Consider the following 18,353-nt stretch of genomic DNA (forward strand, 5'->3'; position numbering starts at 1 on the left):
CTATTTTTAGTAACAACGGCCACACCGTTCATTAAAATCAAAAACCGATACACAGAATTATGTATCTTAGTGTAGTCTACTTGTGTGCTAACTTATATTAAAATCAGACCAAAACTGTAGGAGGAGTAGCATTTTGAATGATTTTCACAAAAATTTCTATTTTTAATAACAACGGCAACACCGTTCATCGAAATCAAAAACCGATATACAGAATTATGTATCTTAGTGTAGTCTACTTGTGTGCCAAATTATATTGAAATCAGAACAAAACTGTAAGGAGTAGCATTTTGAAAAATTGTTTACAGACGGACAGACAAACAGCTAGACAGACGGACGGACGACGGACGCATTACTATCGCATAAGCTCTTTCTGACCAGTAGAGCTAAAAAACCAGGTCTCTGTCGAGACTGAAGCTCTACTGGTTTGTACTTATAGCAAAGGAAGAGAAAAGTACTTAAGCAGTTGGAAATTGAAACTTTTCAACAGCAATAAATAGAATAATGATCCTTGATTAAGTCTCTTTATGTTCTTAGTGCAGTCTACTTGCATGCCACATTTATATTATAATCAGACTAAAATTGTATTTGGAGTAGCATTTGGAAAGAATTTCACAGAATTTCTATTTTTAGTAACCACGGCAACACCGTTCATCGAAATCAAAAACCGGTGAACAGAATTATGTATCTTATTGTAGTCTACTTGTGTGCCAAGTTATATTGAAATCAGACTAAAACTGTAGAAGAAGTAGCATTTGGAAAGAATTTCACAGAAATTTCTATTTTTAGTAACCACGGCAACACCGTTCATCGAAATCAAAAACTGATATACAGAATTGTGTATCTTAGTTAAGTCTACTTGTGTGCCAAGTTACTGTAAACCAACTTTTATTCGCGAGCGAGAAATTTTCGCGAAGTTCGCGAGAGCCTCGTCATCGCGAATATTTCTCGCCGCGAACCGGTCCTTAAAATGTATTTGTCTATAAAACTAGAGATCCAAAAGGCTTGATCGCGAAAATTAATCGTCGCGAACTAGTTTATCCCTAGTAAATCGCGAAATAAAGTCGTCGCGAATAAAAGTTGGTTTACAGTATATTGAAACCAGACTAAAACTGTAGGAGGAGTAGCATTTTGAAAGAATTTCACAGAAATTTCTAGTTTTAGTAACCACGGCAACACCGTTCATCGAAATCAAAAACCGATAAACAGAATTATGTATCTTAGTGTAGTCTACTTGTGTGCCAAGTTATATTGAAATCAGAATAAAACTGTAGAAGGAGTAGCATTTTGAAAGAATTTCACAGAAATTTCTATTTTTAGTAACCACGGCAACACCGTTCATCGAAATCAAAAACCGATAAACAGAATTGTGTATCTTAGTGTAGTCTACTTGTGTGCCAAGTTATATTGAAATCAGACTAAAACTGTAGAAGGAGTAGCATTTTGAAAGAATTTCACAGAAATTTCTATTTTTAGTAACCACGGCAACACCGTTCATCGAAATCAAAAACCGATACACAGAATTATGTATCTTAGTGTAGTCTACTTGTGTGCCAAGTTATATTGAAATCAGACCAAAACTGTAGGAGGAGTAGCATTTTGAAAAATTGTTTACAGACAGACAGACGGACGGACGACGGACGCATTACTATCGCATAAGCTCTTCTGGTCTCTGGCCAGTAGAGCTAAAAAACAATGAACACACATTATACTACTGTTAACTTTAAAGGAGAAAATACACTCCAACAAAATGTGTTTTTAATTATATCCATCTTTTAAAATGTTCACAATGCGTGATTTGATAACATATTTTATAGTAGGTGTTACAATGTACCTTGAAATCAATTTAGATCCAAGGGCAGATCACTCCACTTTCAGACCCCCCCCCCTTCAACTACAAAGTTCTTTAGTATACAGTGTAGAGATGATATTTCTACAAGTTCAGCAAAATCAAGATTTCAAATTACATAAGGTTCTCAAAATATAAAGTTAGGATATTTTTTAAACTCACAAGGTATTGCTCAAAAGGTTTATCACTCTTCATGCAGATAAATTGATTGATTTAGTCAGGCAAGCTTTTTAAAAAGCTGTTACTTGTAACATGTTTAAGGATCCAGGATCTTCGCCTACTGGGAAACCACGAGAAATAGGACGTCGATGTTTTCACTTCTAAAATAAAGATCGTCAACGACTCTGGTCACTTAAAACCTACACTATCATGGGTATCATCAGCTTCTTTGTATTTGTTTTTATTTCGGCATTTGCCCATGCGCAGGAAGTTCCTATTCCTCCGCGCACCCTGGGGTATGTATACGCCTATGGAACAGGAACTAACCTCACCGCTGTGACAATCGACGCCTTCTTTGATCCGCTGTGTCCCGACAGTAAGCAGGCTTTTCCTACGCTGTTACAGGTGGCTAATCACTACGGACCGGATGTGCTTACGCTCCGTCTTCATATGTTCCCATTGCCTTACCACAGGAATTCATTTCTTGTATCAATGGTAATATTTTTTAACTTCTTTTTCCTACATTTTTAATATATTCATTTCACAATTATGATTTACCGAATCACTAAATTTTCGCGACATTTTTTTTTTTGCGAGATATTCAAATCTTTCTGAAAACACGATGAAATTATAAAGTTTTCGCGAAAAAAGTAACAGTTCATAAGAACAATTAAATTAAAATATTAGACTTAGAAGTTCTTCTATGAGTGAAACAGTTTTTTTTTTCATTTCATCGTCGTTTTTCAATTATAATAATTTTAGAAGTTAATTAATTTCAACTTGTTAACAATTACTAGGGCACAGAGGTAATTAACCAGATGTCGACCTCTCCCAATGGTGTGTACGACTGGGCTAAACGTGTATACGACAACATCTACTCACTCTCCAACCCGGCAACTCACACGCGATCAGAGGCGGACGTTACCAAGTAAGTGTATCTTACAGCGAGATGTACCTGCACTCTGCTTGTTTTCCTGTAATTATCAATTTCCTTATACAAGATAAGGATTAAGATGAAAAACAAGCAAATCTTGTGTATAACATTCTGGGAATATGGTACGAAATTAAACCTTTGGAGATGCAATTTAAGTGTGGCATATACTATATATAGATGTATCAATTATCAGTTATCTCTCTCACCAGATGATTTAATCAGCCTTAAAAAGTAAAAGCCAACAAGTGCATACTCTAAATGTGCAATGGTCATATTCATGCAGTTGCAGTTAAATTACTTATTAGTATTGCTTCTCAACTGATCACATTAAAAGAGAGATTTCCCCCATTAGTGATATGTTGCACTATTGAACAGTGATATTCGGGGGTGGGGTGGGGGTATTCTTTTTACGGAGAAGAATCTATCATCTGTATATAATACACAATAATGTATAGATAAATACCGGTAGTTTCAAGAAGCCTGGAAAATTAGAAAAGGGTTTTATAGCCTGTGGGAGTTAGTTGCTGGGTTTTTCTCAATCCCAGTTCTTCAACTTTTTATCTTATTGACACTTGCGATAGGCAATCTATAGTTAAGAGTTTAAGGAACTCCGTTTGGGGGAAAACTAGGCGGTTACAAATGCGTTTAACTGAATTATTTCGTGTTTTAGATATCATATACTAGTAATTATTTCTTAATGCCAATAAATGCCTACATATCATTGTTTAATTCCAGCATGCTTGGCGATATAGCCGCCCAGATGGGTCTACAGAAAACTACATTTCTTCAGAAGATAGCTGACCCATGGGTCGACATGCACGTCCGTATGGACTGGAAATACGCATGCACGCGTATGTATTGTACGACAATGTTTATTCTTTATAATTAGTTATGACTTATCTTTTGTTTAAAAATTTGGTATCACATTTCAGGAGGAGTATCCGGCACACCGCTGTACGCCATCAATAACGTCGTGAAGCTCATTGACAAAGCTTGGAATTTGCATGATTGGATGAAAATCATTGATCCGCTCGTTCAGAATTCTGTATGTATTATTTCATTGATCCGCTCCTATGTAACTTTGTATGTATATATATCGCCATTGATCCGCTCCTTTGCAATTTTATTTGTATCATCATTATCCAGTCTTTTGTTTTTTTTCTCTTTGTACTGACATCTTTATCTGTCCCGTTATAACACTGGATCCACTCTCTTGTGATTCTTTATATTTCATCTTAAAAAAAAATTCCACACAGTTACGTTTGCATCTATTTAAGATCTGCTCTTTGGAATTTAATTCGTCAAGATTCTCTCCTTTGCAACTCTCTATAATATTATATTTTTCATCGATTCATTCTTTCATAAAACTTTCTATTTGATCTGAATTTCAAAACTATATAAGTAAAATTTAACACAAAAACATTTTCACTGGAAAAGTTAAATCTCAAGCTTAAGTAATAGATATTTCTCCGTAGAAATCTTCTAAAAGGAATATTTAATTGTCTGCTGTGCATGTATAAGTAAATTTACTGTTTTACAGGTGAATAATAGATATATAATTTTAATATCATTTCAGTACGTTTTCCATGTTCCAACGTGAAACACATCAGCTAGAGTAATTCCTCGGATGAACAAAGCACTCAGAAATGTGATGTGATATTTTTCTGTTTTATTTCAATAAAAAGTATAAATGTTAAAATTGTGTTGCTGCTTTAACATACATATGTAAATAAGATATACTTCACGTGACTTGCTTTCAAAATAAAGTTTGATATTTTCAACTATTCAAAGACTTCTCCTGAAATAAAAAGTATCAAAATGAATCTTCTACAATTAATATTTGCATAGATTTCTTAATCACTCAAATATTGTTTGTTGGAGCTTCATAATATTTCAAAGAAAATTTTCAACAGTGGGGGTAGAATTCTTTAAAAAAAACAAACAAACAGTGAAGTTCAGTAAAATAATCTGTCGAATGATAAGGATTAATCATGCAGTAAGAAATTCGTTGCAATGAACAACGAGAGTAATCGAAATGAAATGACTAAACTAACTTTGCTTTACCGTCGTATGTCCAGCATAAACCACATGTTTAGCAAAACAGATTTTGAACGCAAATATTTTCACCTTATTTGAATAAATACGAAAAAAAAATCGTAGAACTTATAAATATCGGTCTTTCACATTGTTTCAATGCGGAAAGTGTAATTTAATATCGATATAGCTACATGTACCTCCTTGGAGGAAGGGTTTGTGTAATGGTAATTATTCTTTGTTAATCTTCGTTGGTTTTTAAAGTTTTTTTTTTTCCTTTTCCCCCAAAATATTTTATTTTTTAGGCACCACCTACAATGTATATAATTTCATGTTACCCAATTATAAATGAACTTGACAATTTTAATATGTAATCCTCTTCGCTTTACAAATGTCAGCATTCAGACTTCCAGTCTCATTTTAATATTTTATATTTGTTTGATTCGAGTAATTATTCCTATCCGTTCCTATCTAGTACCATGATACTGTAATATCAATGACTTAATTAATTTTCTTTGGATATGACAATATTGATCACTGAAAATTTTATTGTTAAAAAAGCACAGAAGGTAAATATACTGTACTTTTAAATGATGAATATATTTTTACGGTCGTTTTGATAATTTGCATCAATTTCACTTGTTTAGTTTAAAATATCTTCTAGGTTTGTCACATTTTCCATAAAGAGGTTGTTACTATATTTACTTTACCTGATATTAGTCTCAACCTATGCATCCCAAACCCGATCGAAATTCGGCTTAAAAACATGGCCGAAAACAAAAAAATGTAAACAACAATAGTTAGACGTCAATATTTGATACTTTGCGACTCTTCCTGGCGAAAATTCCATTACTCTAAGAAAGATGAATGAATACAGGAACATTCTGACGGGGGAGGCGGCCATTGCCTGGAGGAATTTGATCTCCAGATTGAGATATCATTGGACGACAGACAACAAGATTTTCGAGCACCTGCTGGAAGTCCACGAATGGTTCTGTGGGGATAAGTGTCCGCTTCTGAGGTACTTAGATCAAATAGGTCAACCTTACACTTTCACACATTGTTGATTAAGTGAACTATTCTGTCACTGAGTCTAGCTGGAGTGGAATGTGACCCCCCCCCCCCCCAAACAAAAGGTAGTCTGAGTATAGGAATTTGTATTTAACAGCTCCAGTACAATACCCTGATAAAGGAATATACCTTGACATAGCTTTATAGCTTAATCAAGGTACTAAAAATGCCTTGATCAATATATTTTATGTAATGAAAATACAAAAAAAACTCTTAAAAAAATAAAATTAATACTGAAAGCCAAGTTCTGAGTTGTTGTCAATAAATTTATTCATGCAAGTAAAATACTCACACACAAAGAAATCAGTATAAAAGCATGTCGCATAAGGAGACATACTTTTATGCTGTCTTTTTGATACACAAGTACTTTTCATGCACAAGTGAACACACTGACCACAACTCATATTTTGACTTTTAAATTTAATTTTTTAAGAATTTTTTTTTTGTATTTTCATTACATAAAATACCTTGATCAAGGTATTTGTAATACCTTAATCAAGCTATATATATCTTTATTAAGCTATATACCTTTATCTTAAAAAGGGTATAACATTTAAATTCAAATATATATTGTGCTGGAAACCTGTTTAAGTGAGAATAATCTAACTGTGTCTTCTGTCTTGGGACAAGCCCTCACCACAGTTGAGTTAGAATATGTCCCATATCCTTGCAGTGTAGTAAATCGGAGCAGATCTCCTAAATGATTGTGAAGAATACAACAGGAGTGTAAACATGGTAAACGGGGTCTGTAGGACAATAAATCATTTTAACGATAGGACATTCTATCTAATGTTATTTATTTCTCTGATAATAGATATACATCAACATATGTATTGTGTTGTGGCAATCAGCCGGGTTCCATCGCCATTGTCCAGATAGCTTAGTGGGTTGAGCACCTGTCTGACCGGAAATTCAGGGGCCCTGGTTCAAATCTCGGTCTGGTCTGCTGCATTTTTCACCTCTCCAGTTTCATTTTGATGCCATTGATGTCATGCCCTGGAACTGACAGGTGAAAGGCCCGCCAGGGATGAGCCTGGTTTAGGGTCTCTGGAGGGTCAAAGATCTTTAAGGAGAGAGGAATATGGCGGTCAGCTGGATTTGATCACTGGTGGCCAGATAGCTTAGTTGGTAGAGTACCTGACCGGATTTTCAAGGGGCCCCGGTTCAAATCCCTGTTTGGTTTGCTGTAATTTTCTCCTCTCCTGCTACAGTGTATTGGTCAGGCAGGACTGATACCCTGTGACCAGATTATAACTATGTCATATAGTTGTGTAGTGACAAGGATAAGAGCTTTTTAAAGCCAAACCAAGTACAAAATTTACTAAATAGGTATTATCTCCTTCTCAGTGACTACATAAAGGATTGACCATAATTTTAGTTGGATATGGTTTAAAATTATCCAACAAGTCGATCATGTATTTTTTTTTTAATTTCTAGGCCATGGCAAGGAGAAAAAAACATAACAAATTGCCTTAAAATCATATTTGTCTAATTGACCAAAATCATGGATCACTCTTTTATTAATCCATTTATTATCCATCACTATCAATTTTTTTATCATGATTTTAGTATTATAGGAATTCACATTTCAATATTTAACTTCATCAGTTTTATGCAAAATTCACTGTGACATCACAACTGTGGGATATAAAAAAAAAATATCCAATTAGTGATAGTCAAGGAAGAAATGGGTAATCATGAGATTAAAAAAAAAAATTTATCTAAAAATTTAATCCCATTGATTTTTTTTTCTGCAGGTCAGATGTTGCCGATGAAGCTGATCAAGGTGAGAAAAAAAATGAATATTGAAATTTTTATCAATTGAATTCACTGAAAAGGACTCAAAATTTACAAAATGTAAGACCATGCAGATTTAATAATGCAGCAAAATGATTGTAAGAAAAAATTTTTGCATGTACTTTAATGTTAATTTGAATTAGGGAATAACTATCTTCAAAGAACTTTATTCGGTAATAACCAATATTTGCCCCCCAAATCAAACTTTGATGGAGATATATTTAATTAAGTTCTTAAACAGGGGAGTATATGCTGACTTCAAAGCAAATAATAAGTAATATTGTACGTAATGACGTTTATCAGTTTTTTATGAATTTTGGAAAAATGTAATATTTTATACATGTATTTTGATATAATGTGTAGAATGATAATATCAATGAAATATGTCAATATTGTTCCTGAACAAACTTGCGCTCTATAAATTATAAAGCTAAAATTGTTGAAATTTCGTCCATTTTGTCCACTTTCTGAAAAAGTATATAAAATCAGACTAGTTTGTGACGTTATAAAAACAAAAATTGTGAATACACTGCTTTGACACTATAATATTTTCTGTTAATTTATATTTCTCATACGATTTATTGAATTCAGCACATTTCAGGAAGTTTTCAAAATTTGACTTTTGTGGGGGCAAATATATGCAATAAACCGCATATAGTTCTTTGGTATTTGCCACCGTTAATGCTGATTTAATAGTCGCAAACTGAGTTTTACTGGTGACGTGTAAGCGGAGCCAGTAAAATGGATGTTTGCAACCATTAAATCAGCATTAACAGTCACAAATACCAAATTTGAAGATACTTTAGATATTCCCATTCTAATGCAATCCATGCATTTGGTTTGTTTCTTACGTCTTATTTTGTTGAGTTTTGTTATATAAATTACGTCACGGAGCATTGTGTTTTTGTGTCGCTCTATTATGACATCACAATGAAAGCTTTCACTCTCGTTAATGCTCATTTTACTGCTTCAAACATCAGTGCATTAGCCAATCAAAATGTGTTCTACAAAACAATTGCATTAGAATGATATGTTATCAGAAAATTCCACCCAAAAAAAATCTTCAACAGGATAAATTTAAATCAAAAGTTTATTTAAAGTAATAATGTTATAAAAGTTTAATTTTATTTTAGATTTTCCCATGTCAACAGAAGATGAGAGGACAGCAATGTCATTAGAATTAGAAGGTGTGTATTGGTTTTACAGATGTTGTTATACATTACAATACATTTACTTACATGTATTATATAGAGTTATGATTCATTTGATTCAATTTCTGATCAGAAATTTTGATTAACCCGCGTAAGAGAGGTGATTTTGCTTTGTTATAAACAAAATTTGTTTATATTATATAGTTTCAAATATGTTTGAAACCCATGATTAAAAAGATTGATATGTATTTTGATATACTGTATACATTGATGGAACAGCCACTGATTTTATTTCCACCCCATACCGCCCTTAGTTCATCAGTGATTAATGCAATGGGTTTTCTAAAAAGGGGCGAAATAAAATAGAAATATATTTTCGGATTTAAATATAAACGGTGACTGGGTGAATTAAAACGGATCAGAAATTGGTTGCAAGAGTGTGATTTTGCTTTGTTATTAACAAAATTTGTTATAAAGTTTCACAAAAATAACCCTGTATATATTTTGATATAAGTACATGTATTATTTTTACTTTTGAACATCTGTTTCAACAGTAATTTCATTTCACTAGTGTTGTTGATGGTTTTTAGTAAGCTTAATTAATTACCAATTCTAGTTTAGTGTGTCATTTTGAATTATAAGACAACCTATGATGACAAATGTGCTTGAAGTAAATAGTTCACACCTCCTAACTGCAAGCTTTATGACTGGTAATTTCTTCTTATTTCTGTTTGTTTGCTCATGCAACAGATTATTTCTCTGACCGTCAAGTTTTTAAAAAAAAAGTTGACCAATCAAACAGATTCTATACCAAATCCTATACCAAGGACGTGAATTATTAATACTGGGCACATCTGACAAAATAGATTGTGACATAAAGCTAAATGGTACATTTCATTAGAACTAATAATATTTTATTATCTCTGGTCTATATCTTTGAAATGAAAAAAAGTTAAGAATTTCAGTCTTCACTTAAAGTAAAGTCTTACCTTGTGGTGTGTAATTGCAAATTAGATAAGGTTGTCTAAAGAAGCAAAAGTGAAACATTCTTTTAAGGTCATGAAATTGGCATGGATACAGAGGTACATGCATCTGTATTATGTAGTTTGTACAAACACACACAAGTAAAAATTTAATGATACATTTCTATTGAATTTTTATAAATTGTAAATGTTTGACACAAAATTTGGTAACAATTAAGAGTATATTATTAAAAACATAAAAAGGACAGCAGGCATAGATTGATAATTTTCAAAAGAATTTTTATGAAGTGTAAACATCTGACAAATATTGAACACATTAATTAGTATTTGTTTGTATTTAGTGGAGGACGGGGCTGAGTCTATTGATGATGACAGCAGTGGAGAGAGTAACTCGGACACAGAGAGTGGAGAAGAGGTGGGTAGTGTAATGTAAAAAAGTACAGTCACTCCAAAACAGAAAGTTCAGGCATATTCACTTAACAGAATTAAAAGAGAGAAGACAGGAAATGAGACTTGCCAAGGTCAAAAAGTTAATCAGTTAAATCAGATAAATTAGGTTTAAAAAGTTCACTAATTTTAAAATGTCATATTGCAAGAAAGAAAAATATCTTCGTGTCACACTTTCTGTCAGTTATGATTTTGACTGGTAGTTTCTTCTAAATAGGATCACAATACTAAAGAAAATGAAAAGTTTAATTTCTAATGTTTCAAAGCTATATCTTAATATAACTTTGACTTGATAAAAAGAGAATAATTTTGCAGTCTGTGCAATTTACAGTACTTACAGGTCTTATGGTGTCACTTTTTGTAATTTTTCAATATGTTCATTTTTCTTTGGCCTTCAGAACTATAAAAAACCGTGTAATATTTTCTTGTTATATAACCAGACTCTATTTTTTTTCCTTTGAATTGTATCAAAATTGTTAATTTATTTAAATATTGATTATATATTCTGTTTCAGGATGTTTACATAAAGGAAGAGGAAGAAGAAGTTATCAGTGCAATTCCATGCAAAATAGTGTCCTCTGAACCCAGAACAGACATCCAACTCCTGAATTCAAGGGGAGATAAATCTATTTCAGAAGAAGGTAACTTTGTACCTTTAGCGGAAACCCTGGGCTCTGTTTCAGAGGGGAGTGAATTTGAAAACAACTCGACAAACAGATCAACTAAACAACAAAATACTCGGACCAGTTGCCTCGATGATTATAGAAAAACATCCAATGCAAAAACATGTAATGAGAATGGGAAAGTCACACAAGGAGAGAGTAAAACGTTTTCAAATGAGAGTGAATCACAAAAGGCAATGCTAGAAAAGAAACTTCTATTTAAACTTCCACAAAGGGAAAAGGAAACATTTTTAAATGTTTATGAGTTACACAGAAATGATAGGACTGAAGCACCTCAACAAATGGAAAAGAAGTTGCTGAGGTCCTCAAAATCATCCTTATTGGATAATCCAACATCTTCAACATCATCCACATCATCAGACAATAGGATCTCAGCAGCATCCACACAGAGTTCCATACGTTCTGATAAACCAGACTCATCAAAATCAGAGTTAACAAAATCAAATTCAAAGTTCCCCAAACCATCTTCTTTAAAGAAACCAAAGTCTTCAAAATCCTTTTTACGTAAAAAGAGATCAAAGATTTTGAATACAGAAGGAGTTAGAGCCCTCAAGAGTCACCTTTCAAGTAAAGCCTTATCACATAAAAATAATTCAACTGAATCATGTGGATCACATGACTCAAATGTCAGTTCTGTAGAAGAAGTACCCCAGATACATACAATAAATCGAACACCTGAAGCAGCAGAGTCAAGTACAAGTACAAGAGGTAAAGGTAATGGTGAGACAGTGGAGCAGACAACAGGGAACGGAATAGAGGTGAAGCCAGGTGTAAGTAAAGATAAGCCACCAATTAGTCTTATGTTAGACATAAACCCACATACAGGTATACCATGTTTAGTCAGATACCCCACAACAGCTCCAGACTTTGGTAATGTAAATCAGGGGTCGTCTGACATGAAATCAAATCAAATGGAGACAGATGTGTCATCAGCAACAGATTCAGTGAATCCAAGTGGCCAAGGCATGTCTTCGTTGATAAATCTTAGACTCACTATAGACCCGGTTAGTGGTAAACCCATGTTAGTGAAATGTATGGATGAACCATCAACCAGTGATTGTTGTGATACAGAAGTACAGTCAATAGTGAAATGTACAGATGAGACATCTACCAGTGATTGTTGTGATACTAGAAAACTGACAAGTAAAACGATCGATCATGAAGAGTCCGGACAGATTCCAAATTTCAGTATGTTGACGCCTGTTGAGGTCCTAAATCCCAAACAGCAGCAGCTTAAGTTAATACGTGAGCTATCAGATATAAGTAGACGGATACCAAGTTTCCAAAATGTTAAGCCCAAACCTATTGATTTAAAACCAAAGAGAAAATTAAAACGAAAAAGAATAAGGAGGAATTTGCAAGATAGAAGACCAAAGATCTCAGATGTGAAAGCTAAGCAAATGCCTGTTGTCCAAATGTCTAAGCAATCATCAAACTCTGGAGTAATAGAAGCTCCACAAATATTAAATTCTCAGAGGCCAGATGTTCAGAAATCACCCATTGCCCAAAAGTTTGAGCCTACACTAAAACAGCATGAATATCATTCTGAATTAATAGGACAACCTCAAGTATTTTTGGGGACAACTACAAAGGAACCTAAGAAATCGCCAGAAACCCAAAAGTCTAAGCCCTTATTCAATCAAAGTGTTGTGACAGTGAGTCCTAAAAAGCCAAATATTTTAAGGTCCGTTGTTCAGAAACCTAGGCAATTGCCTGTTGTCAAAACATCAACAGTAAAACAAAATGACTTAATAGGGGAACCACAGGTGTTAAGGAATCTTCTTGAGGAACCTATGCAATTATCTGTTGTTAAATCATCTAAGCCAGCAGTAAAACAAAACAATATAAAGGAGGAACTAGAGGAACCACACGTATTAAGCAATCTTTTGGATGATCCCACACCAACACTAAATCAAACATTACCAGACGAACCACAGGTATTAAGGAATCTTCTAGAGGAGCCTATACCAACAGTAAATCTAACATTAGTTATAAACCCTACCAATGGTATGCCAATGTTAGTACCGTCACCGGACATAATGACAGCCAATCCTAATGACACTCACCTGAAACTGACTCTAGACCCGGTATCTGGGGATACTGTCCTAGTTCCTGAAACTAAAGATGATCCAGAGGAAGGGGTTTCTTAGGGTTAATTATGTCCAACAATATTGTTACCACTGTGTGGTAGAAGTAAAAAGATTTGAATCATGGTACTCAGCATCTTCCTTAAATTCTTTTTTTTTTTTGTTGTCTGAGAGAAATGCATGGAAATCAACATCATTAATACACAAAGTTAAAGGAGTCCCCAAGAACAAACGATACAAACAGAAAGAAAAATATGGGTTTCTGGTCTGGTATTAAAATATTTGGCCTATTTTTGTTTTAGATAACATGATATTTAAATTTTAAGAAATTATTGTGAAAATGAATGAGTTAAACTGAATTCAAGTCTTTTTCAGTTTTACTTGATCATTTTACTTAAAAGAATAAGACTTTTGATAAAAATCTGTTTGTATCATTTATCCTGTATGGCAATTGATTTGCTAGCATGTGCTGCAAGATGTTTATTAACTTGAAGGCGCTTGGATACAGATTTAAAAATATTTTCTCAAGTTTTCTGTATAATTTTATGACTTGCATGTTGCTGTTATATTTCATTCTAAAATATAACCAGCAAATTCAAAGAATTGTGGTTCCCCACTTTTGGTGTCATTGCGGGTGAGATGCCATTTTTTGGCATATTTTATGTTTTATTTTGTCAAATATGAGCGCCCTAGCATATGTCATTTAGAAATTATCACCGAAGTTTATTTCTTTGAAAGCCCTGGCATCATCTGTGCAAAAATTATGGCCATGGATATAAGTTTTTGAAAGGGAGGTCAAACACCAAGATCAAAAATCTAAGTTATTGGTTTCCTAAGAAAGGTCTTGTTACAAGTATTACCATTCAAAAGTTATGGCCAAGGTTTAACTTTTTTTTACAGTAGGTCAAACTTTCAGGTCAAAGTTGTTGGTATCCTATGAAAGGGCCAATAAAAGGTCTTGCCACAAGAATAACATGTGAAGTATGAAAGCCCTGGCCCTTACCATTCAAAAATTATGGTCAAGGACAAAGTTTTTCCATAAGTACAGAAATCTCCAAGGTCAAAGTTGTTTGTATCCAGTGAAATGTCTGTCTTGCCACAAAGAATATATGTGAAATATGAAATCCCTACCACCTACCGTTCAAAATTAGGAATTTTTGTGTACAAGTGGGTCAAAGGTCAAGGTCATATGGTCAAATTTTGTGGTACCCAAAGAAAGATCTCGTCCTTACGAATTCACATGTAAAATATGAAAGCCAAAGCTCCACTAAAGGCATGGGCAATGTTAAAGTTTGTGTGACGGATAGACTGACTGACAGACGAATGAGATTTAATGTCCCCTTGCTTTTGCGAAAGCGTGGGACAATAGAAGCTCATTTCATCCCGTTATTGAAACTTCGAATTTCCGTCGCCTTTTATTGACACGTTCTTGCACTTTCACATTTATAAAAAAAGATATTCTTAATACTTAAGGGGAGACAGGGCACATGTCACATGACTATAAAGACATATTACGTCATAATCGGTGATATACATGTTAAACGTTGTTAAAATCAACAGTCTTGTGTAATTTTATTCTAAATTCTAAAATTGTTTTTTAAATATTTAATTTTAGAAATTATTATTAATAACATTTTTAAAGATCTTGCCATCATTTAGATATGATTGTTAAGTTGTCCAATCCACAAATTTGTTTCTTTTTACCCTGACGTCAGTGACGTCATAGACGTAGTGTTTGAATTTTCATTGCAGCGAGATCAAGTACACACACACCCGTTATGATCAGTTTTATTTCATAATAAACAGGTCACAGTCAATGTATTGTGATAAATTTCTGAAGCAGATTTTTTTAAATTAATACTTTTTCTGTTTAGTAGCAGAGATTCTCTCTATTTAGATAATTTTGAATGTTTATGTTTTCGGGTGACGTCACAATTGATTTCCCGCACTCGGAAAATACAAACGTGAAGCGTTTTTATCATGCTTACGTCTAATTCTACGATGTCCCGTGCGATATTGAGGTAAGCTACACCCTGTGATATTTATGCAGTAAATAATTACGATGAAGGACTGACATTCAATCATCAATTTATAAATATTTATTGACAGAATTTTTTCCAAATGAGGTTTTTGTCGTTGAAGCTGCCTTGAAAAATGCAGAAATTATCTCACCCAAATACTATATAAAATTAAAACAATTGCTTTCAGATAATTTAAACACTATGAATATTCTGAAATATTTGAGTATATAGTGTTATCTATCATATTTATCGTTTGTGCGTAAAAATTCGCATTATGGACTCCGTTATTTATGGTGTCTGGATAGGGCTAGTTGCCAAAGCTCACCAGCGCGTTTAAAAAAAAAACACGCCGTCGCGCTAACACACAACGCGCTGTCACGCTAACACGAGTTCGCACAATACGCTGTTACGCTGACGCGATTTAAGCAACTCGCTGACGTGCAAACACACAACACGCTGTCACACTAACTCGAGTTAGCACAACACGCTGTCACGCGGATGCGATTTCAAGCAACACGCCGACGCGCAAACACACAACGCGCTGTCACGCAAACACGAGTTAGCACAACACGCCGTTACGCGGACGCGATTTCAAGCAACACACCGACGCGCCAACACACAATACGCTGTCTCACTAACACAAGTTCGCACAACACGCTGTCACGCTAACACGATTTCAAGCAACATGCCAACGCGCTAACACACAACGCGTTGTCACACTAACACGTTCTCGCACAACACGCTGTCACGCTAACGCGATTTCAAGCAACACGCCGTCGCGCTAACACACTTCACGTCTTTGCGAGTTGTGCGTTAGCGCGTCGACGTGTTGTGCAAACTTGTGTTAGCGTGACAGTGCGTTGTGTGTTAGCGCGTCGGCGTGTCTGAACGCGCTGTGAGCTTTTGCAAATGGCCCTATCCGGACACCATAGTTATTGGCCCGTTAACATGAAGTATGTAAACTCCATACAAACTCTAAACAGGGCGGTATTTGTGGGGCGATATCTTTTAAATAAGTCAAGAAATCCCATGACAGGACCGTTTTAAAATGTTAAGTACATATTTAAATTATTAATATAAAAATCACTTCTTTTCTTAAATGTTAAGGATAAAGTTACAATTTGTGAAATTGCAAGGATGTGTTTATAAAACGGGTCCAGGGATTCTTTGTTCCAATAAATTCCATATTAAATTAGTCTTTAAATGACATTTTCGTGTAAAATGCTATACATGTAGCAATATATAAGTCGTGATATTATTCAGAAAATCTGAGAAATTTCTTTAACATAAACGACCGAAACTTTAAAATTTTGCGGTGGGAAGTATACTTGATGAAACTAGATGTCAGAAAATAAACCTGAAAAAATATCAGCTTTTTAACATGGAAAGCAGCCAAGCAGGTGAAATACTGTTATCATCTTGGGCTTTAGATTCATATTAATGTACAGACATTATGGAAAGTACATGAGCTGCAGTGTAATTGTGTCTAGACAAGGACAGCTTTTAAAAGAAACGGAAATAAAGACATCTGCATTTGACGAGAATCCATTCAAAGCAATTTGGGAACTCTCATAAACTATGAACCAAGAGCATATCAAAATCCTATAAACAATATGTGTGAATTATGTTTAAAGTTAACGAAATAAAATTAAAATTAAGTTATAAAATATATTGTGAACTGATGCTTCATTATAGAATTTTGCGACATCTCAATGTGACGTTACATGTAATTTGTGCGAAAAACCACGTGTCTGAGTTATAAAGTGCACGGAGCTGTACATGTATTTTAAATGAGAGGGGATACTCGATCCTCCATCTCACCTTATCCCACCTTTAGATTTTACAAGTTTTTTGTCTGCTTTACTTTAAATGTGTGTGTGAGGATGTGTGTGTTTTGGTACTTAAGCAAAACCTTTTTCGTTAAATGTATCCAAACATTTTTCTCCAGTGGCATGAAAGCATATAAACATGTTTGTAGTTTCCAGTAAAGAAGCGTGTTTAAACCTCTATTAATTACTGCTTTCCAAATAGTGAGAAAGCTACCTCATTTTCTTTCAATGGAAATTGTATGAGTAGATTATTTAGCAAATAAATAGTAACTATTGCTCTTTACTGAACGAAAAAATGTACAGTTTGCATAGGTCAGTATAGTTTTGGCTTTATTATGCCCTACAAATTTAGTGTTTTCAAAATGTTTTAAAATTGGCTTAAAAATAAGTTGTTGCTATGAATGTAAACAAATCTTGACAGATTATGTCTTGAAGGAGGAGAGTGGAATGGCATCTTTCTGGTTTCAGATATCTCAATACATGTATATTAGATTTTTAAAGGTGTTTTAAGGTCTTTTCAATATACATGGACCTCTTTTAAATGATGTAAAGAAAATGTTTATTCCTTCCCTTTTTCCAACATTTGTTTGTTTGTTTGTTTGTTTTTTGTGGTTTTCTTTTTGTAAAGAAAATTCTTTGAAAATTGATGTCTTCTATAACCTTTTAAGTAAATACGGGGTAATTATGCACAAGTTCATGACTTTACAATTAACATTTAAAAGGATAAACTGTATGATATTACTGCATTGAATTTTATTTATTTGGAGAACAGAAGTTTTATTTTTTACAGCACCTTCATATTATAGGAAAAAAACTGATTTATAGTGAATCCGTACCTTGTTTTCCAAATAACATTCTGGGGGAGACACCAAATAATTAGCTGGTATTTGTTTAGGTATAAAATAAGTGTTTTAAATTTATCATCGAGTCAAATGCTGACTGACGTTTTTCATTCTAATTGTTAGTCCATTATTTATATACTGAATAGACATCGGATTTTTCCTTTATTTCCCGATCATGACAAAGAGCACACGGCGGGTGTGACCGGTCAGCAGGAGATGCTCTCTATTCCATGACACCTGGTCCCATGCACCTCTGATGTTTTTGAGGTCTGTGTTTGTTCTGCTTCTATTTTTGTATAGTTTGATAGTCTTTGATATTGAATACTGTTCGTTATCTCCATATATCCTTAATCAAGCACATTAGACTTGATCATAACTTTAGCACAAGATCTAGAGCAAACTACTTTCAAAATAAATATTTTTTTATGCAGGATGGGTAGACAAGCAAAGAAAGGGCGTCTTTTAATTT

General features: G+C 33.9%; 2 protein-coding genes across 2 annotated transcripts; both read left to right on the forward strand.

Annotated features, from left to right (window-relative positions):
• Nucleotides 1–2,110: 2,110 nt before the first annotated feature.
• LOC134230503 (uncharacterized) lies at nucleotides 2,111–4,637 on the forward strand. Its single transcript, XM_062712341.1, has 5 exons — nucleotides 2,111–2,500; nucleotides 2,803–2,933; nucleotides 3,675–3,790; nucleotides 3,872–3,984; nucleotides 4,516–4,637. Exons 1-5 carry the CDS (start codon nucleotides 2,216–2,218, stop codon nucleotides 4,537–4,539), a joined length of 669 nt encoding a protein of 222 aa, XP_062568325.1. The 5' UTR covers nucleotides 2,111–2,215; the 3' UTR covers nucleotides 4,540–4,637.
• Nucleotides 4,638–5,698: 1,061 nt separating this feature from the next.
• LOC134230516 (uncharacterized) lies at nucleotides 5,699–13,326 on the forward strand. The gene is made up of 5 exons (XM_062712353.1): nucleotides 5,699–5,994; nucleotides 7,802–7,830; nucleotides 8,975–9,028; nucleotides 10,317–10,390; nucleotides 10,937–13,326. The coding sequence occupies exons 1-5, from the start codon at nucleotides 5,837–5,839 to the stop codon at nucleotides 13,253–13,255; spliced, it is 2,634 nt and encodes an 877-aa protein (XP_062568337.1). The 5' UTR covers nucleotides 5,699–5,836; the 3' UTR covers nucleotides 13,256–13,326.
• The last annotated feature ends 5,027 nt before the right edge of the window (nucleotides 13,327–18,353 follow it).

The sequence above is a fragment of the Saccostrea cucullata genome, unplaced genomic scaffold (genome assembly GCF_032062105.1).
Source record: "Saccostrea cucullata isolate Sc308-1 unplaced genomic scaffold, CSIRO_AGI_Scuc_v1 ctg1655, whole genome shotgun sequence".
NCBI lineage: Eukaryota > Metazoa > Mollusca > Bivalvia > Ostreida > Ostreidae > Saccostrea > Saccostrea cuccullata.